The following is a 27,164-nucleotide window of genomic DNA, read 5'->3' on the forward strand; positions in this document are numbered from 1 at the left end:
TTTCCATCCATTTTAAGTAGTAAGATTCAAGCACAGATTATGGTCCCTGCTTCTTATTGGTTGACATATCAGCACCACTTTCTAAGAACATGTTAGGATAGAGAGATGTTTGAGCTATTTTGGAAGTACCACCCATCCTCACTATCTTGGCCTCAGAGATTTGAAAGATTCAATTTTTATTAATACAAACAGTAAAGTTATAAAGATATAACTTTTTTCTTTTTTTAAAAAAAGATTTATTTATTTTTGTATATGAGTGCTCTATCTTCATGTATGCCTGCACACCAGAGGAGGGCGTCAGATCTCATTATAGATGGTTGTGAGCCACCATGTGGTTGCTGGGAATTGAACTTAGGACCTTTGAAAGAGCAGCCAGTGCTCTTAACCACCGAGCCATCTCTCTAGCCCCAAGATATAACTTTTCATCACCAATTTTATAAAGCAGTTTTCATTTTGAATACAAACAAAAAAAGACATCCTGTAAATGTTTCCTGACATATCCTAAAAATCCTGCTCAATGAGTATATATGTTTGTATGTTTGTATATATACACGCATGTTCCCTCCATCCCACAAAACACCAACTAACACAGGCTGGTGTTGCAAAGTTCACGAGTTTTTGTAAAAAGGTATTTGGAGTGTGTGTGTGTGTGTGTGTGTGTGTGTGTGTGTGTTTGTGTGTGTGTGTGTGTGTGCATGTACGTGTGTGTGTGTATGTGTGTGTATGTGTGTGTATGTGCATGTACGTGTGTGTGTATGTGTGTGTATGTGTGTGTATGTGCATGTACGTGTGTGTGTGTGTGTGTGTGTGTGTGTGTGTGTGTGATTTACATGTACATATGCAGCCTGGAGGGTGGGAACAGCATTATTAGGTGAAGAAAGGATTACTGATACAGGATGATGCAGGCTGAACAGAGGCATCTGGAGCAGGAGAGGGTGCTGCAGACACAATGACCAGACGAGATCTAAGGGCCGAGCAGTGGCAATATTTGGAAATGAAGGTGGCTCTGCAGAAGGCGTCACTGTAGTGTGGTCATTTGGTTTTAAATGTCACCACAGATGCCTGACCCAGGCTTCCACCTTCTTGTTCCAGAGTTATGGGAATTGGCTATTGTTTTGTTGTTTGTTTTTCGAGACAGCATTTCTCTGTGTAGCCCTGGCTGTCCTAGAACTCGCTCTGTAGACCAGGCTAGCCTCGAACTCACAGAGATCTGCCTGTCTTCCTCCACCACTCGCCCCCCCACCCATGACTGGCTGGCTGAAAATCGGCTAGTTTAAGAGATCAGCAGAAACTCAAATGCAGGTACTTGGGGAAATTTACTGGAAGTACAGTTTTGGCAAAGTTTCAGGAAAACATAATGCAAAACTTACTTTTAATTAAATTATTATTTTATTGGCTTTATATATATTTAATATTGCAATTTCAGTTTTATGAATCTTACATGAGTTAAATTATTTTGTTCTAAGCTCATATAACCACATTGAAACATCTCAGGAATTACACAGACACACACACACACACACACACACACACACACACGCAGAAAAGTTATAATTCCAAGTCATTCCATGTTTTTTGTTCGTTTGTTTTGTTGGTTGATTGTCAGAGCCATTTCCCCAAAGCACTTATTATTTTATTTTTTAACAAAAACCATAACAAAATAAAGCATACTAAGATAAAACAGAAAACGTCACTTTGAAGTTGGACAAGGGAAGCCAGCAGAAGGAGTGAGCCCAAGAGCAGCACAAGAGTCAGAGCCTCTCGGTTCACACACCCGGGAGCCCCATAAAACACCGAACTGGGAGCTGTGGTATATAACGGGGGACCGGTGCAGACCGCGCAGGCCCCGTGACTGCTGCTGCCTCAGCCTCTGGGTTCATGTGAGCCTCGCTCAGTTGATTCGGAGGGCCTTGTTCTCCTGCTGTGTCCTCCATGCTCTCGGCTCCTACCTGCTTTCTTTCCACCTCCTCTTCTGCAGGGTTCCCTGAGCTCTGAGGGGAGGGATGTGATGGAGACATCCCATTTAGGGCTGAGTGTTCCAAGGAGTCTCTCTCTCTCTCTGTAATGCTGTCCGTGGGTCTCTGCGTCTGGTTCCATCTGCCCTCTGAGGGAGCCTCTCTGATGATGGCCGAATAAGGCAATGATCTATGAGTATAGGAGAATGTCGTTAGGATTAGTTTCATCACTCTTGCATTTATTATTTATTATTATTTTTATTATTATAGACCGGCGGTATTTGGTTTTACTCTAGGTTCATGGGGTGTCTTGTCTCTGGTTGTTGGGGTCCATCTCATGGAGTGGGTCTTAAGTCAAATCTATTCCTTGTTTTAAAATATGTTTTCTATGTCTGTATTATAGGAATATTGCAATACGGTCCAGCTAGATTCTGGGATAGATTATCGGAAAAGGGAACTCATTCCTGCAGGGAAACTCTACTACCTGTAAGTGTTTTCTCTCTCTGTGTGTGTGTTTAATTGTCCAAGCTTATGATTTAATAATATATCAGGAAAAGATTAAGAAAATAAGTACTTTATTAGAACCTGAAAGGCTAATTCTGAATTTCATAATTTTTAAACAAAATGCTATGATGTTAACTTCTTCTCTATACTGTCTTAGGCATCCATATTTGCATTATTTCCAATGTGTGATTGGGTGAAACCCTAATTAGGTTTTTGGGGAGGAGATGACAGATGGTCAGGAAGTAATGAGCCCCTCAAAAGAGGCTGTGATATTAAGAGAGTCTCTTCAGTGTGCTGAAGGAATTAATTATTGTGGACATCTTCTGACAAGTGTTCCGTCTCCGTCCCCTCAAATTGTTGCTGTATTTTGTCAGACAATCTGTCTGTATTTACCGTTGTTGACTAACTCTCATGCAGAGCCCATGCAAAATGCACCCGCATGCAAATACAACAGGGTATATCTTGAAGTCTTTTCAAAGAGCCTCCTGAGTGGGAGCAATTTATAATGATAGATGTAGCCAGCACATGAGTTAAGGCTGAGCAAACAAATACGGTTTGTTTGAAAATGTCACTCGTGAGAACCCCGGGAAGGAAAAAGTGCTTTATAGACGCAACTGCTGTTCAGTATCTGCCGACCGCGATGGGGGGTCTCGGGGACCACCTCACAGGCCTAATTGTAATGTAACTAAAAGGCATGTTTCTGATTATTTAAATTTTGATGACAATGTGCATATGAGAGGCTGAGAAAACTTCTTGTCTTTGCCGCCTTGTAAGCAAAAGTACTTATTGTTTTTGAAGCAGAAATTAGCCAGGAAAATCACATAATTAAAATTGCGTACTTTACAACATACCAAAGAGACTGTTGCACTTATATTCAGATTCTGAGATTGTTACAGAAGCATCTTATCCACACTTAAGTACTCAGTCTTTAAAGTACTTCATAATTTAAAACAATTCTCCTAACACCATTGTCCGCTTTCATACGGACGCCTTCTTCCCAGTTCCCTTTTTCTTGACATTTCCTGGGTCCTTTGTTTTCCTGACATTCCTAACCTTCTGACTTGTTTTTACCTAGTTCTTGTTGTTTCAGATGTGTGATATTATCAATAAATAGTTATTTATTTTTTCCTTTTTTTCAAAGGAGGCAGTTCTAATTCACTGTTTTTAGGTGAAGTACACTAATATGGAAGAATTAAAATATTTCTTAGTGAGGAATTTCTTCCTTCCTTTCTTTTCTTTCTTTTTTGAGACAGGGTTACTCTATGATATCTCTGGCTGTCTGGGAATTTGCTGGCTTCGAACTCACAGAGATCCTCCTGCCTCTGATGAAGGCGTGCCTCACCCTCAGGCTTCTGAGGACTTTCTTAAGTGAAGAAAGCAGCCTGGGACACAGGTCAGTCAGCTCACTGTGCGGGCATGAGGACCTGGGTTCCAAAAGCTGGACGAGGCAGCATGCATCCATTAACCCAGTGCTAGGGAGGTGGAGACGAGGCTCTCTCTATGCTCACTGGCCAGTCAGTGTAGGCAAATCTAAAGTTCTAGGTTCAGTGAGAGACCCTATCTCAAAAACATGGAGGAGAGCAGTGATCAAGGAAGTCACCAGACATTGACCTCTGGTTGGTTTATACACACATGCTTGCACACACACACACACATACATACACACACACACACACACACACACACACACACACGAGTGGGGTTTCTTGTGGTGAAGAAGCTGCTTTTGCTGAGAACATAGACATTTTTCTCTCGTTGACCTTACCCTGGGGTACCCAGTGCTCTTCCGGACAAACCAGGTGATTTTATTTTATTTTTAAACTTAATTACATTTATTTGTTTTCTTGTATGTGTGTGTGTGTGTGTGTGTTTATACACACGCTTTCATGCATTCATACATGCATCCTAAGGCATATGTGTGGAGGTCAGAGGCAGCTTGTGGGCGTCGGCTCTCTTTTCCCTGGGTGGGTTCTGGGGATCAAATCAGGTTGTCAGCTTTGAGAGCAAGCGCTTCACCCCTGAGCCGTCTTGTCTGCCCACAGAGCGAGGCAATTCTAGCATGGTGAGACTCAGTTCCACTCCTAAGACATGCGGCGGGAGAACACAGACTCATGTAACATCTCCGAGTCCCGGGAACCCGAGTGTACAAGGGAACCATGAAGTACGGCAGGATCGGAGGCTCGGGGTGAACCCCTATTCTCTCTCACGAGGCCTCAGGTCAAAGTAAGAGAAAAATCCCCTTAGCTCTGCTTTAACTGGACTTCTTTTGTCTTTCTTTTATGGTAGAGAAGATTGAACCTGGGACCCCACAGACTGGGCAAACACTTTACCAAGCTCTGTTATTTTATCTTTTTTTATTATTTTAAATTACGTGTATGGATTTGTGTTGGGGGTGGGTACGAGCCTGTGAATGCAGGCCAGAGGTGCCAGATTCCCCGGGCTCCAGTTACAGGTGGTTGTAAGCTGCCTGGAATGGGTGCTGGGCGCCAAGTTCAGGGTCTGCACACTCCCAGCGCCGATCAGCCCTCCAGCTCCTCTCCTTGTTTTCAGACTCACGTTCAGTTGCTGGGCCTGGACTTGGATTCCCTCTGAGAATTTGAGACCAAGCAGGTCTTGAACTTGTGAACTTCCTGCCTCAGCCTTCCGAGTAGCTGAGATTATAGGCCAGTGCCCCCCAGACACAGCTTATCTCACATTTATAGGAAAACTTACTGCAGTCCCTGTTGTAACAGACTCTCGCGTGCTGTGTTATTCTTTTGTCCTGTTAAAACATGTTTCTCTTTATCACTCTCCAGCTAAAATCTGCAATCTGTTTCTGAGTATGCGGGTCCAGATTCCCCCCTGTCAATTTCACTAGAGTCCAACTGCCTGCAAAACAGAAGCCTGCCTGCCTGCTCTCCAGGGGGCACCAGCCTCTGCTGGACTTCCTCACAAGCAGAGTCCCGAACACATCCTTAATTAAATAGAATGTTCAGACGAGATGGGTGCATTCTGGGTGGTTGGGCTGAGGCTAGAAATATCCATTAGGTCAGCACTTTACTTCAGGTTTCCAAAGACAATGAAAAATGTCCCAAGCTGGAACCCAAATAATACTAAAAACCACCAGAGATTTCATTCAAAACAACCCACGAAGCTGACTGGGAGCAACAGCTGTCTTTCAGAATAATGTCTGCTTCCTCAGAACTGACTCACACGGGCACAGCCTGTTTGCTGTGGTCCTATAGAGTTAGAAATCCCAGGGTGTGTGGTGTGTGGTGTGTGGTGTGTGGTGTGTGGTGTGTGGTGTGTGGTGTGTGCGCGCGCGCGCCCGTGTACGTGTGTGTGCGTGTGTGTGCGCGCGCGCACGCGTGTGTGTGTGTGTGTGTGTGTGTGTGTGTGTGTTCAGTGAGTGTGCTCACGTGTGAAGGTGTGCTCATCCCACGACGCGCATGTGGAGGTCAGGGGCAGTCTTGGCTATCACTTCCTCCTTCTCCTTGGTTTGAGTCAGGGTCATGCTTGTGCTGGGCCGCATGCTCCAGGCGAGCTGGCCCTTGCGTGGATTCTCCCATCCCTGTACTTCCTGGGTTGCTATGGGAATGCTGCAGTTACAGGCACACATCTCACATGCTTTTACACCGGCTTCCAGGGGTCCAAACTCAGGTCGTCAGGCTTGTGCAGTAACAACTGTCATCCTTTGAACCCTCTCCCTGGCCTTTCTAAGAAAGTTCCAGAGACCTCTGACTTATCCCAAGCAGTTTTCTAACTAGGACAGACTTAGAGAAGTCAATGTTATTAGCGAGTTGCCCGCCACGGAGAGTTTGAGTGTAAACGCTCAAATGTCCGCCTGGATGGAACGCCTCATCATTGTCCAGTCTCTCATTCTGCAGTAGCTGGCCTTTTTACTCCTCAGACAGGCACAGGCAGCTTCCTCCTGGAAGCTCGGTGACTGGGCATCCGAGGGACCCTGTGTGAGAAAGGTGACGGCCTGTTGAAATCCAGGCAGCTCCAGTAAGCTTGGATTTCCCGTTTGCATCGGGGTGGCCGCTCGGACCACTGACTCATTTCGAACCTTATGGAGCTTGTCAAGCATGACTCTCTTACGCTTTCCCAAGAGTTTACCTGCCTCAGATGAGCTCCTCGGGGCCGGGAACAGACGGTATCATTTTGTACATGCAGTGAACACATCTTTCCAGCAGGAGGCGCAGCTGTGGAGGGGCCCCTGGGATGCTGCCCTGGTTGTTTTACTGTCTTTTCTGCAGCAGGAGAATCCACTGGTTTCCTGAGGAGAGGACTTCAGGTCACCTTGATCTCACATTAGCTGTTTGTTTTTTCATTTGCTTTTAGGACTGGAGTAATGTGGGTTTTTTGTTTGTTTGTTTTCCTGTTAAGTCTGTGGAAGGATCTAGAATGGGATGTTGCCTATTCACACAACACGTTTTTCCCAAACTCACATTCAGCCCCTATTCTCAGCACAGCAGCCATGGCCTCATGAGAAGAATTGATTTCATTTCCTTTTCAATTGTGTGTATGTGTCTATTAAATGTAATGTATTTGTGTGTATACAGGTGCGTATCGTGTGTGTGTGTTAGTGTGCAAGTGTGTTAGGCCAGAGATTGACGTCAGTTTCTGCCTTATTTTTGGGTTAGCATTTTCCTTGCTGACCCTGGAGTGTGCCACCTCCATAGGAACGGCTGGCCAGCAAGCTCCAGGGACCCTCCTGTCCCCACCTCCCTTCTCCCTAGTGCTTGAGTGACAGCTCACACCACTGCGCCTGACTCTCCATGGGTCCAGGCATCTGAACTCAGGTCCCCAGGCTTGCACCTTACCCACTGAGCCGGCTTCCAGCTAGGAAGATTTAAAACCGAACAGGGGACAGGTGGCAGACCTGGAGTGTTTATGTACTCTGAGTTCACAGATTGCCTCTTAGTGTTGTGTGGATCCTGGCAAAAGAAACTGTTGACCTGGGTCAGAAACACGGGATTTTAGTCTGGTACAGAGAGCAGCCTGGGTATTAGGATATGCCATCGAGTCCTTGTTTCTGGGTCCCCTGGGGTGGGAGGGAGTTTTCCCGAGGCCGGATGATTCCAGTTCAGGCTTTGAGAGGAGTGCTGACTTGTGTGGACCCTGTCATTTTCCAGCCGGGAAGAAGCACGTCTGCCTTTTGTCTCAAGGGTTAACTGTCCCATCGCTCAGGGTTGCTCATGGCAAACAGAGCCCTGGGGAGAGTCAAGGCCTGTGTTCTTGGCACATCAGCTCAGTGTGGGGAGGAAAAAAGACCCACAGAGGACCGACTCTTTCAACAGGCCACGAACTTTTATTTCATTTGGCTTCCATCCATCAGAGTCGTCACCACCTCAGCAGCATCCTTCATATGAAGCACACTGTTGGTTGTCTAGTGTCTCAAGACCATCTTAACTGCATGTATATATACTACACACACATACACATCACATACACACTACAGACACACTACAGACACATGCGCGTACACACACACACACACACACACACACACACACACGTCCATCCTTTCAACAGACTTCACAAATAAGTTTCTTCTTAAGTACTTTCCTGGTGGAAGCTTCGTCTCGCAGCAACTTTCAGTTTTCCACGGCAGAAACATCTCTTTCAAGAAGAGAATTATTTTGGTGACTGTATCTTTAAATACCATTTTTTTAAAAAGCAACAATTGTTTGGGGAAAAAAAAAGCCCCACAGTGCTCTAAGGCTAGCGTTCTGTTTGAGGAAAAAAGATCTGAATGCTAAGGATGAATCTCATACCATACACCCAGTGCCGCACAGTTGAAAACACCCTGCCTCTTGCCTGTGATGTGCTTTATAAATGCTCTCTCATCCTTCCACTGCGAGGACCACATCAGCAAGTTAAGAATGTTTCCCAGCTTCATTGCCATACCTTTCCACACCTAAAATCCCCTAATTTTTTTTAGATTTAAATTTTTTAATTTAATTTATTAATTTCATTTGCTTGGGTATTTTGCCTGCATGTATGTCTGTGTATCACGTGCATGCATAGTGTTCTCAGTGGCCAGAAGAGGGCGTCAGAGCCCCTGGAACCGGAGTTACAGATGGTTGTGAGCCACTGTGTGGGTGCTGGGAACTGAACCGGGGTCCTCTTGAAGAGCAGCCAGTGCTCCTAACCATTGAGCCATCTCTCCAGCCCCTTGATTTTGATTATGAATTATGTGTATGTGTGTGTCTGTTTGTGGGTGTGCATATGAGTGTGGTGCCTACAGAGGTCAGAGCATTGTAATTAGAGTTACAGGCCGTGGTGAGCTGCCCTGCGTGGGTGCTGGCAATCCGACTCAGGTCCTCTGCAGGAATAGTATGTGCTCTTAACAGCTAAACCATCTCCCCAGCCAAACTTTGGCGAAGTTCTAGTTTCTGCCTGGGAGGTTGCCACTCCCTTGTTTGGAAGGTGTCTGGGACATCTTGAGTCCATTTCCCTGTAGCTGATAATCACGTTACAGGTGTTTGTGTCCCAGGCGTTGGTAGTTGTAGACTGTGTCTCCTTTTCTTGCCAGTTAGACAAGTTTCTATTGCCTATTTGTTCAGGCCCTGAATCTCTTTCAATAGTGTTTTGTAGTTTCCAGTATACAATATGCTTTACAGTTCTTCTGTTAAATTCGTTTGTTAGTAGCTTATTCTTTTTATGCTCTATAAATGAATTTCCCCACAATTTTATTTTCAATGTCTTTATTACTACTATAAAATGCAACATATTTTTGCATATTGACCTTGCTGAACTGGTTTATTAGTTTCTTAGAGCTCCTGGAATTTTCTAAATACTAGATACTAATAAACCAGTTCGCTTCTTCCTCTGCAAGCTGGACATTTTTGATGTATTTTTTTCTTGCCTAATTCTCCTTCCCAGAGCTGAGCTCTAGTACATACAGTATGAGAAGAGATGAGAGATGATAAGCCTTGTTTCTGGCCTTAGAGGAAACGACTTCAGTTTTGCCATTAATTACACCATTGTCTCTGGGGTTTTCATAGACGTCTGTTATCAGTTAATAATATTCTTCTTCTTGATTTGTTGAACATTTTTGTCACGTCAGATTTTCTGAGATGCATTTTCTGTCTTTGCTAAGAGAACTGTGTGATTTCGGTCCATTGTTACATTAACACACTTGGCGCTACTAATTGATTTTAGATTTTAGATTAGCCTTGCATTTCTGGAATAAATATTTTCGTACTTGTCAGCTTTCCATCTCTGAGCAGAACATCTGAGTCAAACCACTTAGCAGGAGGATATTCCTGTTTCAGCCCATGGTTTCCCAGGTTCCACCTGTGTGCAGAGGGCACCCCTGCCTTAGGGCCTGTGTCGAGGCTGGCCACCGTGGCTGGAGTGCCGTGGGGCCAAGGCCAAGCTGGGAAGAGGAAAGGAGAGAGGAGGAGGAGGAGGAGGAGGAGGAGGAGGAGGAGGAGGAGGTCTTATTTGAGGGTACCCCTCTTACCTAGCTCCCTTACTAAACCCCACTCCCTAAGGTTCCTCTACCCCGCAGTAGTGCCCTGAGCTGGGAACCATGCCTTTAACATGAGTTTAACAGCAGTGAGAGAGAGGGTGATTTGGGGGGACACTCAGCTCCAGACCATAACAATCACAGTGTAGGATCCTCTTGTACTTAGCTCGGTTAGGCTTATCAGTGCCTTATTAGCGACTTTCATGGCCGTAGTTGGAAGAGATGCATGTCATTGGCTTTCTCTTCTGGACATACTTCAGTCTGGTTTTGATAGCAGGATAACGCTGGCCTCATAACAAGTTTGGAAGGACCCCATTCTCCTCCACATCCCCCTTCTTGGTCAGTTGATAGTTGATTTGTATCTTTCTAGGAGTTTGTCCATGTCTTCTAGGCTAGCGGATTTGTTAGTTTGCAACTGTTCATGGGGCAGGTTGAATACCCTTATTTTTGGAATGTTTGTGTAAAGTTTATGATTGAACACCCCTAAGCTGAAGTCTGGACTTTCAGTTTACAATTAATGTTATTATCTTATCATCTATTTCATTCCGACAAGGTTGATCATAACCTGTCGTTCGCTGTCTCCTCATAAATGCACAAGTCCACCTTGCAAACAGAGCTATACGTTATTACATGTGTCAGCTTCCCGCTCCACAGCCCGTAGGACATAGTTACACACATTGTTTTTCAAGTCTTTTAGCTGTTAAAACCATGGAAGTATTCCATTTGACATAATTTGGATGTACACTTAATTAGTAATTAATTGCACATTAACTCAAGGGCCACTGAATGAGAAATTAATACCAAGTGTGTGAAACTTTGAAACACCACCTAACAAGTGATACAGAGCAGCCACCCTCTTGTACAGACTTCCACACCAGCTAGACCAGTCTCTCCAGCACACCTCTTTTCTTTCTCTAGTGGCCTGCGTGTTGCAGTGGCACCTCATTCTGCAGGACACTTTGGCTTGTTGTCGCAGAAGAAATCTGGCCCATGATTCCCTGCTTAACCACACGAGCAAACGTATCCTGCTGTAGATAATATTGTGTAGATGTACAGTATGTGAGCAGATCGTGTGCATACAACTTTTCAGTTTTTAACCTTCTCTTCCCCCACCCTGCTTTTTTTTTTTTTTTTTTTTTTTTTTTTTTTTTTTGGTTTTTCGAGACAGGGTTTCTCTGCGTAGCTTTGCGCCTTTCCTGGGACTCACTTGGTAGCCCAGGCTGGCCTCGAACTCACAGAGATCCGCCTGCCTCTGCCTCCCGAGTGCTGGGATTAAAGGCGTGCGCCACCACCGCCCGGCCCCACCCTGCTTTTATGACAGGGTCTCATTCAGCCTGGAACTCACTCCGTAGCCCAGGCTGCCTTTGAATTTGCACAGTCCTCCTGCTTCAGCCTCTTGTATTTGGGATCATAGGCGTGAGCTACCACCGTGCCCAGCTCAGGTACTTAGCATTCTTATCAGCTCGTCATTTCGTCTCCAAACAGATCACAGATTGAACTGAAAGTCAGTCTCTGGGACAAGAAAAACCGATCTGGCAGAGGGCCCGGGTCCTTAGTTACTTGCTAGGGACTTTTAAAAAAGGCCCTTAAAACCCCCTTGCCTCTTTCCCTCGTTATTCAACTTCTCGTTTATCTTTATTGTTTTTTTAAGACCTTTCGTTCATATTGCTTTCTGAAATTATACAAAAAGGAATTTTTACAAAACAGATCAAACTGCAGCTCTGCATGCTAGGCTACTGACTTCTTTTAGGTAAACGCGGCACAGAAAGTCAGCAGCCATTTTCTGTGGAGACAAGAGGGGTGAAGGCCCTGCAATTTGAGGAGATCCCACTTTCTGCAGTACGTACAGGTCAAGATTAATGGAGCCAGGGAAATCATCCACCAGGTGACTGAGAAGGGTGGGAACCTGGAGACTGAAATGGATCTCTGAACAGCCAATTAAGCCTTTGCGTGACTGAGAAGATAAACAGCGGGATAAAAATCCACTTGAACAACTGATTCCGTTATGTAAAACACACCTACAGGATTTGAAATGCGACCAAGGCTGTTTTATATTAAGGCAAGCATAAACCAACTTAATTTTAGACCTGCCTCCAGCCCCAGATTATGTTTGGTGTGAGGACAAAGAGCTATACAGCATGGACGCACAAGGAATCGGTAGAGCGCCGAGACTCTCTGCCAGGAAAGTTTGGCAAAGAACCCCCGAGAGGAAGGAGAAATTTCTCTGTCAAATCAACTTTGGCTCCCTGGCATAGAGAACACGGAGCGATGGGGACTGAGGGAAGCCAGCCCTATTCTGCTTGTTGATACCTTAACAAGCTGTTGATTTTTGAAAGGGGACAAAGGAGCAAAGTGTGTTAGCATTCTGTCCCCTTGAGTCAATCCTAATGAAGTGGGAGGTTCTTGAAGAAATTGATTTCCATTTAACTTCATGCATGACCCTCTTCCAAAAACCTCCAAGTGTTTGGGAATTTTTGTTGAGAATTTCAAATGATCCAGCAATAATAAGCTCATTTCGACATGTTCTGTTTCCTTGAGGCTAAGTTTTTTTATGTTGAATGCTTGATTTCAGCTGTAAATTTTTTTTTCAAAACTGGAATGACTGATTAATTTCTTTTCTGCTTACTGATTTAATGTGGAAAAGATAAATCACAATTCTCATACTTCCAAAGCAATCAGGCTTTTAATCCAGGTACTGTACTCAGGATTCCTGTGGGAGTTGGTGCCAGATTTCCTGGCACCTGAACAGTGGTTGATTCCAGGGCTTTTCTGACTTAAAGACACAGTGGTGCTGCTGAACAGAAAATAGAAAGCCGCCCCTCAGCGCCGCTGCCCGGAGGACAAAGGTGACGGAGGGATGAGATGGCCGGGTTTCAGGGCATTGCGGAGCAGAAGAAAGGGGCTGTGCTGGGTGCAGGCTGTCTTGGCCCTCAAGGGAGAGGAGCAGCTTTGGAAAAGAGTGGCTTTGCCTCACATCAGAAACGACCCGAATGCTCTTTCTGTGTCAACTTTTGATTAGCTGTGGACAGGTTTTCTTTTCTTGCATCTTATCTACACAAAGGCCTAGTATACAGTAGTGTTGTACCGTGAGCAATTACCCAGAGTGCAGCTCTCTCTCGAGGGAACTGAAGCCAGTCGGTCAAATGCTTGCAGAGCGAGGGACCGGACCAGGGCTGTGCACACTCGGCTGCCACCAGCACTGAGCTACGCCCTGCACAGTGTTTGGTTCCTGCTCCTTTCTGTGTCCTTCCGGAGAGGAAGGGAACACTCTTCAAGCCCGGACCCAGTTCCCTTGTCTTCCGGTCATTCTGATGCTACTTCCCTTCTTGAGGAGATGCCTCTTTATGGTTAGAATGGAATATTACTGAATGGGATATTTGCTTCATTGGTGTATGGGACATGTATTTTTGTAACTCTAAGAGAACACTCAGAATTAAGCTCATTTTGGGGATGTATGGGTAGGCGTGTGTGTGTGTGTGTGTGTGTGTGTGTGTGTGTGTGTGTGTGTGTGTCTGAGGGCCAGAAGTCCATGTCATCAGATATCTTCTTCAGCCTCTCTCCATCTTTTTCCCACCCCGCCCCCCCAAGACAAGCCACCCACTGAACCTGGAACTTACCAATTCTGCTAGACTGATTGGTTAGCAAGTCCCAAGGACCATAGTGCCTCCACCTCCCCAGTGCTGGGTTACAGGTGTATGACGCCATTGTCATGTTTTTGCGTGGATGCTGAGCCGTCTCTCCAGCCCCCTTAACGAGGCTGTTCTGAGGCTGAGCTTCCAGATCTTTGTCATGGAGACTGGCCACCAGTCTATTCTCAGAACCCACCCATTCTTCTCTTGTGAGGTCTTTAGGAAAAAGGCACAGGGCAACATATATTAGCAAAAGTTTGTTTAAAATTCTTATGAGGGTCTGGAGAAATGTCTCCGTGTTAAAGAGCACTTGTCTTTCCAGAGGACCCTAGTTTGGTTCCCAGCATCTATATTGGGGGGCTCACAGAGGCCTGTAATTCCAGCTCTTCTGGCTTCTGTGAGCACATGCAGCATTCTGTGTGCCCAACACACAGACACACACACACACACACACACACACACACACACACACACACACACACGTCGATAAAAATAATAAATCTTACAAAAACCCAAACTAGCTAAACAAAAACCTAGCAAGTCCTGGTCCTTCATTAGAGCTGCATGGGTATGGTTATATTCCCGAAGAAAGAGTTTTATTTAAGGGAATCTTATTTTCCCTTTAAGTGTGTCCCTTCAGAACTGTGATAGTCACTACTCCGGTTTGTCATGGCAGATGACATATATTCTTTTCTTGTTTGAATTTGAATGCATTTTCTCTGGCTGGAGTTTTTACAGTAATGTTGTATATTTGAAATTTCCTACTTGAAAGCAGCCAAGGGTGAGGCTGGAGAGATGGCTTAGAGTTGAGAGCATTGGCTGCTCTTCCAGAGAGCCCAGGTTCGCTTCCCAGTGCCTACATGGTGGTTAGCAGCCATCTGCAACTCCAGTTCCAAGGGACCTGACACCCCCTTCTGGCCTTTTCAGGCATTGCACACACAGTATACATCCATGCAGGCAAAGTACCCATATACGTAAAGTAAAAATAAATCTTAAAAATTCAAAAATAGTGGGGGAAAATCTTAGATGTTTTTTAATTTTACATTTTTATATAAACATGATATTTTATTAAGAAAATATTTCTGACTTAACTATTTCTTTAATTCAATTATGTATTATTTTATGTTCTACCCATATCTAAAAATAATTTGAAGCAACTTACATTGAAGTAATTTATAATGTACATACCATAATCATTACAACGGAAAGGGCTACAGAATTCTAGTAAGACTGCAGACGGTGTGGACTTTTTGTACACTGCCAGGTGCCAGTTGGAGTATAAATTATGGTAGTATCAACTATGCTGAACACTGGCATTGTATTACTTTCCTGTTGCTGTGATAAAACACCATTGTCAAGATAACCTATAGAGAAGAATGTATTTGGCTTACGGTTCCAGAGGGTTAGAATCCATGATGACAGAGCAAAGATGTGGTGGCTGCAGAAGCAGCTAAGAGCTCACATCTTGAACCACAAATAGGAAACAGAGAGGATGAACTCAAAATCTTCAAACTCAAGGCTTCTTCCCGTGACATATCCCTTCTTTTCAAGTAGTTACTGTAACAGCTTCCTCCCCGCTGTCTTTCTTTAGGGAGCATAACCAGCTCTCTCAAGAAGAAGGGCAGGGAAAAGCTCTTGTCACAGTCGCTGGCCACAGAGACCAGTGACTCTTGATCCCCCACCCTTTAAGAAGACACTGTGGTGTGGGGAAGATGAGGAAAGGCAGAGGTGGGTGAGAGGGTGCTATTATAATTGTGAGAGCAAGAGCTGGAACCAGTTATTAGGGTTTCTATTGCTGTGAAGAGACACCATGACCACGGCAACTCTTATAAAGGAAAACATTTAATTGGGGCTGGCTTACAGTTTCAGAGGTTTAGTCCATTTTCATCATGGTGCAACATGGTGGCATGCAGTCAGATGGGGTGCTGGAGAAGGAGCTGAAAGTCCTACATCTTTGACCCACAGGCAACAGGAAGTGGTCTGAACTGGGAATAGTTTGAGCATAGGAGACCTCAGTGCCCACCCCAACAGTGACACAATTCCTCCAACAGTGCCACACCTCCTCCAACAAGGCCACACCTTCTAATAGTGCCACTCCCTAAGAGCTTATGGGGGCCATTTACATTCAAACTACCACAAAGTTCATTGGCATCCTTAGAAATTGCAGGAAGTTAGCAAGTCTGTCAACTTTGTGAGATACATAAACCAACCACCAACGAAGAATCCCAAACTGCGTGGTAGTCCATTTCATAAATGGATCTAACTGTACTTAATCATATTCCTCGTCATTGAATATCAATTTAGATACCTTCCATTTTTGTGTCACAGTGACCCTTCTTCCAGAAGTTAGCCATTATTATTTCGTAGGTGATTTCCTATGAATGGAACAGCCTATGGCTACGGATTGAATATAAAAAGTCCCCACAGGCTTCTGTGTTTGGTCCCAGCTGTTGGCTTTTGGAGGTTGTAGAAATTTTAGGAAGTAGAGCCTAGCCTGAGACTGGGTGGCTGTGGGCAGGGGAAGGATTATGATCTAACCAGGGTCAGCCTCGAGCTCCTCTTCTGTTTCTGATCCACAGAGATCACAAGGCAGCACCAGGCTCCCAACACACACAGTTAGGGAGTGATTCCCTCCCGACAGCTCTGACTTCAGGAATAGATTCATTAACCAGGCCACTTCCTCATGCCACCATCAGCACAGAGTCACCGAGCTACGGAGCCTTCACACTGCTGTGACCAAGCACTCGAGAGAAGTGACTTAAAGGAGGAATGATTTATTTGGTCCCTACTGTTCACTGTTCTTGAGTCTGTTGTTTCAAGGCACATGGTAAAGCAGAGCACCACAGTGGTGGGACCCTGGACATGTGAGACTACCTTACCTCATGATCCACCTTCCCCAACCAAACGCACATCCTAACATGGTGGGCCTCTGGACATGTGACTGCCTTACCTCATGATCCACCTTCCCCAACCAAACACACATCCTAACATGGTGGGCCCCTGGACATGTGACTGCCTTACCTCATGATCCACCTTCCCCAACCAAATGCGCATCCTAACATGGTGGGCCCCTGGACATGTGACTGCCTTACCTCATGATCCACCTTCCCTAACCAAACGCACATCCTAACATGGCTCTTGCTCCCTGTCATGAGTTCGCTAACGTATCCAGGTTGTACTTCTCATGTGCCCATCAGCTAGCAGCATATCCGCAGTAGTGAGCCTGTGAGAACCATTTCCTGTCCAAACCATAGTGCCATCCTCCTGCCTCAGCTTCTAAAGGCTGGGATCGCAGGCATGCAACACCATACTTGGCATGATTTTTCTTTGCGTTTGTTGCTCGGTAAGAAGATATGATTGGCTCCTTACCAGTTGGGCCATCTTTTTATGCAGCTTTGTAAGAGAACTTCGACAGTTGTTCTGTTGGAATCTTTATGTGGTGATAAATTTTTATTTGGTATGACATAATATTACCATAGTGCTCCCAGTCTGGCTATGACTTTTTTTTTCTATCATACAGACAGTTTATGTCTTTATGTATTCAGATTAGATGACACAGTTCTGAATCTCCGTCTTCCCTTCTGTGAACACGCGACAATGACGTCACCTCCATGGCGAGGTAAGAGTAGTGTGAGGAACTCGCTGTGGCATGGTAGTCCAACAGAGAACAACTGTTCTTCCCTTGGACACACTGCAAGGTTTAGAATTGCCTAAGGTTTTTGTTACAAGTGCGAGACATACTCAAAGCTCTTTAGATTAGGATTTGGAAACGTACAATAGATAACTGGGTTTTTTAGACCAACATGATTGGGCAATGAAAGGTTTTTCTCTTAGTTTTTCTAATGTTCATCTTAAAAAAAAAGTGAGTACAGCCTGGCAAGATGGCTCAGTGGGTAAAGCACTTGCTGTACAAGTCTGATGGCCTAGCTTTGAACCCCCAAATCCATGTAGAGGTGGAAGGGGAGAACAGACCCACAGAGTTGTGCTCTGGCTTCCCTGTGTGCCCCATGGCCCGGACTGCTGCACCTACATATCCTATACACATCCAGAATGAAAACGTAAGAATTAAAACTACTTACAGGACCCAGTAGCTGCTGCGTCTCTTTAAACAGGAACGCCTGGGTCTGAGTGGCATGTGGGAAGATAAGGTTTTCTGACAGTTATTTGTTAAGGATTTGGGAATATCTGTGTATGGTAAGAACTCCTTTCCTGCTCCTCCTTTCTATTTTATCAATCCAGCTAAGTCAAAAACACCAGAGCGTGCAGTAGCCACCACTCTGCCTGCTTTTAAGGGGGTATGAAGATGAGTTTCCTGTCTCCTGTACCAGTAAAACTTACTCCTGCGGCCAAGTGCATGTCAGGAGATGGGCTGCAGTCCTGCATCGCACAGACTGCGTTTTTGAAATGCACTTAGATGGGCAGTAGTCACGTGTCACACAGACTGCGTTTATGAAATGCTTTTAGTTTTGGACTACTTAATGCTGAGACCTTTTCGTATTTTGGACCTTCAGAGTATCTGTTTATGTTAGTGTAATAAAATTCTAATAAGACAATGTTGAAATAAATATAATTTTGTGGTGGGTGTGGTGGTATAGTTCTAGAATTTTAATCACTCAGGAGATGGAGGCAGGAGGATTGCAAACTATAGGCCAGCCTAGACTCCATGGCAGGATCCTGTCTCATAAAACCAAAATAAAATGCAACATGAAATACTAACCTTGTTATGAGGAGAGGTTGGAGTGTTCATGTGTGTGTGTGTGTGTGTGTGTGTGTGTGTGTGTGTGTGTGTGTGTGTGATGCTTACTCCATTCTATCTGCCTTGATAAGTATGCCGTTAGGACTAGTAACATGGCTCAGTGGGTATTTGCTGAGAAAGCCGGATGGCCTGAGTTCAATTCCCAGAACCCGTGCCAAACTGACTCCACGAAGATACCCTTAGATCTCACATGTGCTCTGTGGCATATGCATGCTCCCCAACATACATTGGTAAAAATAAATAAAAGTAAATTTTAAGTAGATCATTAACCAGGTACTCTGGAGCCTGGGGCAGGAGGAGCCAAAGTTCAAGGTTAGCTTTTTTAAAAATTTTTTTTTTAATTTTAAAAAAATTTAAAAAAAATACGAGATAGAGATATGGCTCAACTGGCAGAGTACTTGCCATGCAAGCACGAGGCACTGAGTTTGGATCCCCAGCACCCACATAAAAGCCAGGCACAGAGTTGCACTTATGCAGTCCCAATGCTGGAGTTGGTGGTGGGGCAGGTTCAGGGACAGGCAGTCCTGGAGTTCATGATCAGTCAACCTGGCCAACTGGGGGACAATTGTCAGCCTGGTGTCATCCTCTGGCTTCCACACACACATGCGCGCACTGCACTTTTGTACATACATATGCACACACACGCACATACACACAAGCATGAGCACACAAGCATGAACATACACACCACTTCTCAGAAACAACTGTGTGTGTGCACACACCAATGCATGGTAGAAATTGTTCTAAATGAATTCCAAGAATGACCTCTAAACATCCAGGTGCTTGATGTGACATTGACATTGACATTGACATTGACTTTGTGGTTTCTTGGTAACTTTAAGTTTGCTTTGCGGGGCTGATCAAGGTGTTTGCTGCCAAGCCTGATGGCCTGAGTTGAACCTGAGGACCCACACGGGAGAAGGAGAGAGCAACTCCCATGAATTTTTCTCAGACCTCAACATGCATGCGAGAATAATACAGAAAATTAAATTTGGGTGACTGTCTCTCTGAATCGGTCTTTATCTAGTGTCATTTAGTTATTTTAATGTCTTAATTTAAAGGTCTTATAAGATGTTACAAACGTCAAGTAGCATTCCCTATGGAGTCAACCATGGCACATGATAGTTTTGAGAGCCACGGAGGTGGGCGGCACTGGCCTCCTTCAAGATGGCTGCCCTGCTGCATGTGTAAGTTGTTGCGTCTGCTGCAGCCGAATGTTAAATGCCAGCAACCTGCTAAGAAAGATTTTCATTTCAACTCCATCTTAACGACTAATTTTCCACAGGACACTCTTAAAGCAACGTCAGTTTGCTTCCACAATTAGTTAAGATTGATTTCTGTCAAAATTAAGCATATTGGCAGGTCATCTTGTGTAAGCTTGTGTGTAGGATTGGAGGAAACTTAGATTTTCACTTGAAGTTGTTTGGGTTTTTTTTTTTTTTTTTTTTTTTTTTTTGGACAGCTTCCTTCTACCAGTTTCTTCTATTGACTGTTAATTTTATCAACCCTTCTTTGAAAAAAAAAAAGTGAGAAGAGAGGCCACAGCATTATCACATTTCTATATGCGCGCCTCAAGCATATGGTGATTTCTAATTAGAATACAAAGGCTGTGGTAGACTCACTCCATGGCTGCTGCCATCCAAGACTTCCTCCATAGTGCTGCCATAGAAGGCGTCACAGAGGAGGGAGGGGGCTTGGGGGCCTCCAGCAAGGACACTTTTGAGAGAAACAGTGGTCTGCAATTGTCCTTGTATGATGGGAGTCTGTCCTCTGTGTCTTCAGACGCACAGAATCTGAGAAAGTTTCTGATGTGCACATCAAGTTGGTATTTGGCAGCTTGCAATTCCATTCTGACTGCTCGATCCTCGCCGCCAGTAGCCGGGCGTGGTTTTTCTAAAAACCCCCTCGATGTTTAATTTCACGTGCACCCTCTCGGGAGATTTCAAAGGGTGCTTGCTGGATGCTCGGCGGCCTTCCCTGTTTGCTGTTGTTTGGCCTGCAAGCGAGAGTCAGCCGCTTTCTGTTCCTGTGTACACATAGGATTAATGGATTTACTCTGTCTGTAGCGCCTCATTACTAGAAACATCTAGAAGCTCAGAAGTCTTTCAATGTATGCAAATAAGGCAGGATCGTCTACCTGAGAGTTAATATTCTCTGCTTTTTGAGTGTATTCTAAATCTAATGTTTGTATTTAGAGCAGATCACCCTGTTCTCTTTTTTTATGGGCAAAAAGCTAAGCAGGCTCCGACAGCTGTTTGATGTCGCCTTCAAGGGTTATTAATTTCATATTCTATTATTCTTTTCACTGTAGCACAAGTGAAGCTGATGCGGAGGCTGTCATGGATAAGTTGTTTGATGAGCTGGCCCAGAAACAAAATGATTGTACGTAAGTTAATTTCTCTTGAAAGAGAATACATTTGGAACACAATGCCCAATCTCCACTGACCAATTAATAAGTCCCGTTGCTGTGTATGGGTTGATGCCACGCTCAAGTGGCAGCCATTGTATCAGCATTTTGTCTAATTTATGTGTTGAATCATGTGCTATTATTCATCAAGCTATGCATTTCCTATCTGTAAGAGATGAATTTTATAGTAATTATCCAGACAAGATTGAGTCTTTGTTCATGTTCCCATAGTAACTAGACCAAGGATTCTAAAAGTGCAAGGGAGAGAGCTGAGGCTGAATAAAGCCTGTGGAACCATTGCCGACTGCACGTTTGAAGAGCTGTGTGAGAGGGTGAGTGTCCAGGCCTGGCCAGACTGGCTGGCCCTTCCCCATGTTAAAATACTTCACGTCTTCCCTTCAGCCTGTTTCAGATTTTAAAATGCTCTTCACAGAGTCAGAACTGAGGTAAAAGTCTCAATCAGGGAAATTTTCATCTATTTGCCAAGCCGTTTTCATAGGTACTGGCACAAAATCTGCTCTTTAAGGCCTTTCCAGAAAAATCAAAACTGAGACATGCAGAGGCCACTGTCGACTGTGGCTGGAAGCCGAAGCAGAATCCTTGTCAAGGCTCTTTTGTAAAAGTCCTGTATGAGGGAAGTAAGAAACACCGAGGTAAGGGCTGGCGAGATGGCGCAGTGGGCAAGGACGCTTGCAGCCAAGCCCAACCACCTGAGTTCGATTCCCCGGTCCCATATGGTGGAAGAAGAGAACACCTCCCATAAGTTGCCTTTTGGCCTGTGTGGCGAGATGAGTGTGCGGGGAGAGGAGGATGAGTGGTGGGCATCCTGTGACCTAAGGAAGTGTGTCATTAGGAATTGCCATTCCCCAAATTCATTGTCATGCTTCTGGGCCATATCTGAGCCGTTTGGACCAGGTGAAGGGAAGTCAATGTATAGAACTATGGCATTGGTATTATATCATAAATAGTTTGTCTTACAGATGAAATACATGCACATGCCCACCCCCCATATATTAGAAAGTCCTGGCAGCTCCGTTATAGATATGAGTTCTGTCTTTCTGAAGTTCGGGACTTCTCCGTGCTCAGTAGAATGTTTAATGTCATCACCCAGTCTAAGTCTTGAGAAATTCAAGGAACTTTGCACATAGCTCCTCAGTCGAGCATCACCCCCTGGTCTCTGATTTTGGGTAACTACAGAAAAGCTGTTTGGAGGAAAGGGAAGGCCGTTTTCATTAATGCCTGCTGAGTAGGGAGTGAGCATGTTTCTACTTGTAGCAGGCAAGAATTTGTCACCTTTCGACCAGAGATACCACCTTTAAAGCAGTGGGTACCCTGCAGTTGCTTAGCGCTTTAGAAGGAATACAGTTAGGATTGATTGAGAGCCTCTGGTGACGACCCAGCCTCTGTACCCACTGTGGCTGACGTGACTCTTCCTGCTTCTACCAGCGCATCAGTGTTAAGGTCAAAGTCATCTGTCTTGCAGGGGGAGAATCTTCTTGTGCTTCCGTTTAGACTTTACTGTCTTTACTAAAACAGACCCTCCTGTGAAGGATGAAGCTCCTCCTGTCTCTGCAGTAGGACACCTGGTGAGGAGAGGGAACAGGCAGGGGTGTGGAGTCCTGAGGAGGCCTGGGCTCCCTTGGGGCAGATTCTGAGTGTCTGTATTTCTTTCCTAGGCTCATTAGTTCAGGACACTTGGTATCAGAAAGAGGCCACTTAGAATCCCAAATCTCTTATAATCTTTTTACTGCTCAGTGGGGTGATGGGAAGAAGGTTGGTCGGGACTTAGTATTGAAAAATGAAAATAATACCAACATAACTCACTTTTATTTGACAAAAGTTTGGATTGAGCAACAGCTATGAAGTAGACTCTCAGAACCAACAATAACAAGATTTCCATGTGGTTTTGGCATAACTATCTTGTCAAAATTCTAGAACAATAAACCATATGTCCTTCACTTCGCAACTTGGTTGTTGAGCTGCGTGGGAAACCCCTTCTATAAAACATTCCAGGATTTCACATATTTCTGGGTATCCTTTCAGTGCATGAACACTCCAGGTGTTTGTGTTTGGCATTTCTGTGGTGTCATTACCCCGTCAGGTTTGTCCTTCCTCTGGTTAGCTAGACCCTTCACTCGCCAGTTGAGTGCATGGGTGAGTTCACCCTTTATCCCATGGTAGCCAGAGCATTTTCTGCATTGGACAAGCCCCGAATGACCAACAAGACACTGGATGAGGGATGTGCTCAGTTTCCCTGTGTTGTGCTCAGATGAAGGACGTCTGAGGAAGGGCTAAGTTTTTAAGTGGTCAGTTCCTCGCTGCTATTTTCTTATTATGGTGATTCTGCATTTCTTTGCAGCCTTGTAATTGTGGCAATTCAGAGACTGAATAGTTGCATGAAGAGGCTCCTTGAAATCATTCAACTTCAGATTTAGCCTAAAACTCTTAATTAGTTATAATGATTCTGTGATCCAGACTCCATGGTTGCCAAAAGATGTTCAGTGAAGATAAAAACAGCACATCCAACCCAGGTATGGGAGTCAACATCTGGGTGCCTGGTTCCCGCTTAGGATTACACAAGCTGGTCTCTGGAAGGCCTGAGCCCCACTCAGCTGCTGCTACTGACATCATCATAAAAAAAAAAAAAAAAAAAAAAAAAAAAAAAAAAAAAACCATTAATCCTGCAAGGAGCAAATGGGTTGACACTCTGCAGTGCCTGGTTTTGAGCCACCGGGGGAGGGAAATGAGATTTCTGTAGACTTTTAAGTGGGTAGCAACTCATCTACAGTGTGTTAGTTAGTAAGGTCACAGAGGTTTTAACTTGAAGTCCTTGACATATTCCATAAGTCAACCAAACAGGCCCAGGGCATTGCACCTGGACATTCCTCTCTCTTCTCTCCTCCAATCACAGTCTCACATCTGTAACCCTGCAGATCAACATCTAGTTTCTTGTTATCTTCAGTATTCTCTCTCTTCACAAGTTTGATTCAGCACCGTCATGCTCAGAGAACCAGTCCAAATTAGGAGACCCCTCAACAGCCATATAAAAATAATAGCTAACAGAGCCATGCAGAAGACATCATTCTAAGCATTCTTTATGTGTTGTTTGTTTAATACCGTGAAAGGTAGTGCTATTATTGTCCCATTTTATAGGTGGAGAAATAGAGGCACTGAGATGTTAATTAATTTTCCTCAGGTCACACTGCTACTAAATGGCAAAAGGAGGGCTTGAACTCTTGCTGGTTTGGGAACAAGATGCTATATTCTTTCCTTCTACATTACCCCTGGGAGTGTCTGGCAGGTTTTGCCTCAGTTCATCAGTAGAGTTCAGATTGTGCTGTGAAGTCTACTCAGAGTCTTTGCACACTTCCACATCTGAGGTAAACTTAGACTTGGATAGGGTATGAAGCTAGCTGGAGAAGCAGATGCCTCCCGTCCTAGAGGCCCTCCATACAAATACTGCTGCTTTCTCTCCCTGATGTGATGTGGAAAATGCCTTCTTAGAGGGCTGTGGGGAGCAGGGGTGGGGTGGGGGGTTTGATGGACTTTGCTCCTGCCATTCCCTTCCTATCAGAGCTACCCCAAAGAAAAGTGAAGCCAGATGATGTATGTTTTCTGGACCCAGAGGTGTGGTTCTTTATGTCAGTGGTTTGCATGGAGTAATTGTAGACCTGTAGGGTTCCTGTGAGCCCCCAGGAGTCCTGAAATCCACATACTGTCTGTGCAGACAGAGGACACTCAGCTCTTCTCACTGGGGGGAGATTTCTAGTAATGGTGCTATAAAAGTGACAGGCAAAACCCGCTGAATTAAGGCAGTGGCATCACACCATGCTGTGACCTCCATGGCTGGGCACTCACAGAGTCCCCAAACCGAGTGGAGACAGCTCCATCGAAGCCCAGTCCCCACGGGGCAGGAAAGATGACTCATTTCGTTAAGTTTCAGCTTTGAGAACGTGTACTCTCAATATTTTTTTTTTCCTTTTGGTGAGGAAATGAGAGGAAGCCTTTATGAGACACTCCCGTATACCAAATATCATGGCTGCCTTGAGGGAAAGTCTCCCCCGCACCCAGAGAGTACCAGTTCTTACATAAAAGACTGAGTGACAGACTGTGGTTGTTCAACTTGGCAGACATTTCCTCACAGTGTTTGACAGATATTTCTTGGAAATGAGTGAAGACTGCCATTTCAAGTAAAACAGTGAGCAATATTTGTTACCAGTGATGCCGTGTGAGCAAAGCAGCCATATTTGTTACCCGTGATGCAGTGTGAGCAAAGCAGCCGTATTTGTTACCAGTGATGCCATGTGAGCAAAGCAGCCATATTTGTTACCAGTGATGCCGTGTGAGCAAGCGAGTGAAAGTTACCATTGTGGCACTTGTGTCTGCCATCATGATATACCAACAGCTTCCCAGTTGTTAACATTTTTTTTTTCTGGTGAAATTGATGATGATCTCAACAAATGCAGAATTTCAGGAGTTTGGGGAGGAGGAGAGGAGAGGAAACAGGGTTAGAACAGTCTCTCTCTGTGATTTGGCTAGCTTTGAACTCCTCGTCCTCCTGGTCAGCCTTCCTAGGTCTGAGATCACAGGTGTTTGCTCCCATGTCTAGCTAAATGTTTTGGTAATTATATAATTAAACATTTCAACATTTGCAAGGTCTAGTTTATTGGAACAACGTTTCCCAATAACTAACTAATGCATCCTCTTATAAAATCATACATGACAGAAGAAAAAGGCAGAAAGACTAATAGAAAATAATAATTCAAAAGTATAAGCTGTGTATGGTGTCATGCCCCTGGAATCCCAGCATTTTTGGGTGGGGCTGGGTCAGGAGGGTTGGGAGTTTGAGGCCAGCTCGAGCTACATAGTACACTTTTCCTCAAAAAGCTGGGGACCGGGGTGATGGTGGCCGAACAGGTAGCCTCTAGCCTTGTGGCCTGATTCAATCTCATAGATCCACACAGCAGAAAGAGAGAACCAACTCCAGCAAGCTGTCCTCTGACCTCCACACGTATGTGTGACACATCTAAGTAAGTGTAATTTAAAAATGCACGCACATGCACGTACCCGTGCCCACGCCAGAACTGGTTCAGAGTCTACTGTGCAACTAACATTTTAGAAACTACCTCTGTGAGCTTCGTTAAACAGTTTAGATCAGTTGAGGTTTACAGCAGCAGTGAGAGGAATCTGGGTGTGGTGGCTCATACCTGTCACCAACAGTTAGGAGACTGAGCAGGACGGTCACCGTGAGTTTGAGGTGAGTTCAGGCTACACAGTGAGCTCTAGGTCAGCCTGTGCTGCACTGAGATATTGTCTCAGAAAGCTGAAAAGAAGACAAGAAGAGGAGGAAGAAAGAACAAAGAAAAATGGAGAGCTGTAAGCGCCGAGGTCACCTGGTATGGCCACGAGGAACGAAGTCAGGCCAGTTGGAGGGGCCACAGCACAGCCAAGGCCCTGACAATTTTATTGAGAGCAATCAGACTTTTCATACCTTTATCAGAAACGGAAGATAATGGCAATTGCCAGGAACCATACAGCTATAGTGGCCAGGATACAGCGAAGTTTGCAGGCCACACAGGGTCCACAAGATTAATGTCTAAGACCAACTGTCCTGTCACGTTCCCATGCGTCCTTGACTACTAAGGGAACATACAGAGAAACACACAGCAGCCTGAATGCTTCACTGCCACTGAGTGCACCAGTCTCTCAGGAACTGGAAGGCGCACTATGCCCCAGGAGCCGTGGACTCAAACCCGAGAAACCAGTGACCTAGGCCTCTCAAGGCAGCGAGGCCAGGCCGACTCCATGGTTCCCTGCAGAGGTCGTAGTACAGAGTGTTTATATCTGCTCCCAAATCTAGGTTCCTTTATTGTTAACACCTTCTATTAATGTGTTTGGTACATTTAATGAACAAATATTAAATACATTTTTCATGATATTACTATTTTGCCAGTAATGTAGCCTGAACTCCTGAGCTCTGATACAGTATTATTTTCTACTTTATCCACACTTCCTTATTTCGATCTATTGTCCCTTCTCTGTCCTAGGATGCCATTGGCTTCTGAGGTTATCATCTCCTTAGTTCCTAACTGTCACAGTTTCTGAGACTTTTCTCATTTTTGATGACCTTGGCAGTTTTGAGGAGCCCTAGCCAGGCATTTGATGACAGAATGGTGTTTTTCTCCTGAGGCCTCCTTGTAAGCCTTCCTCACGCTCGCCCTCAACAGTGCTGCTCCGATTTTCCACACGGAGTTGTCTTTTCCTCCAATCCAGTTCCCTTTGTCTTTATAGCATCAAGGAATAATCCTACAATAATCTGGAAAGGCTGTTAGAAATAGCTTTCTAACCACTGACCCACAAGCCAAAACATAACTAGTTTTAAAATGTTATGGGTTTAATGTAATGGTTTTTACGATTGTAGATTGCAATGGATTTAAACAATTAAAATTTTCCT

The 27,164-nt window shown here is 44.7% G+C and overlaps 1 protein-coding gene across 1 annotated transcript in view; it reads left to right on the top strand.

Annotated features, from left to right (window-relative positions):
• Afg1l (AFG1 like ATPase) overlaps window positions 1-27,164 on the top strand; it is a gene marked incomplete at its 5' end in the record, with an annotated part of 171,909 nt that overhangs the window by 117,095 nt on the left and 27,650 nt on the right. Inside the window, 3 exons of the mRNA XM_059272964.1 lie at window positions 2,359-2,441; window positions 20,615-20,685; window positions 20,942-21,042. Of these exons, the coding sequence (XP_059128947.1) occupies window positions 2,359-2,441; window positions 20,615-20,685; window positions 20,942-21,042 (255 nt within the window). The remainder of the gene's footprint in view (window positions 1-2,358; window positions 2,442-20,614; window positions 20,686-20,941; window positions 21,043-27,164) is intronic.

Source organism: Peromyscus eremicus, chromosome 8b (assembly GCF_949786415.1).
Source record: "Peromyscus eremicus chromosome 8b, PerEre_H2_v1, whole genome shotgun sequence".
Taxonomy (NCBI): domain Eukaryota; kingdom Metazoa; phylum Chordata; class Mammalia; order Rodentia; family Cricetidae; genus Peromyscus; species Peromyscus eremicus.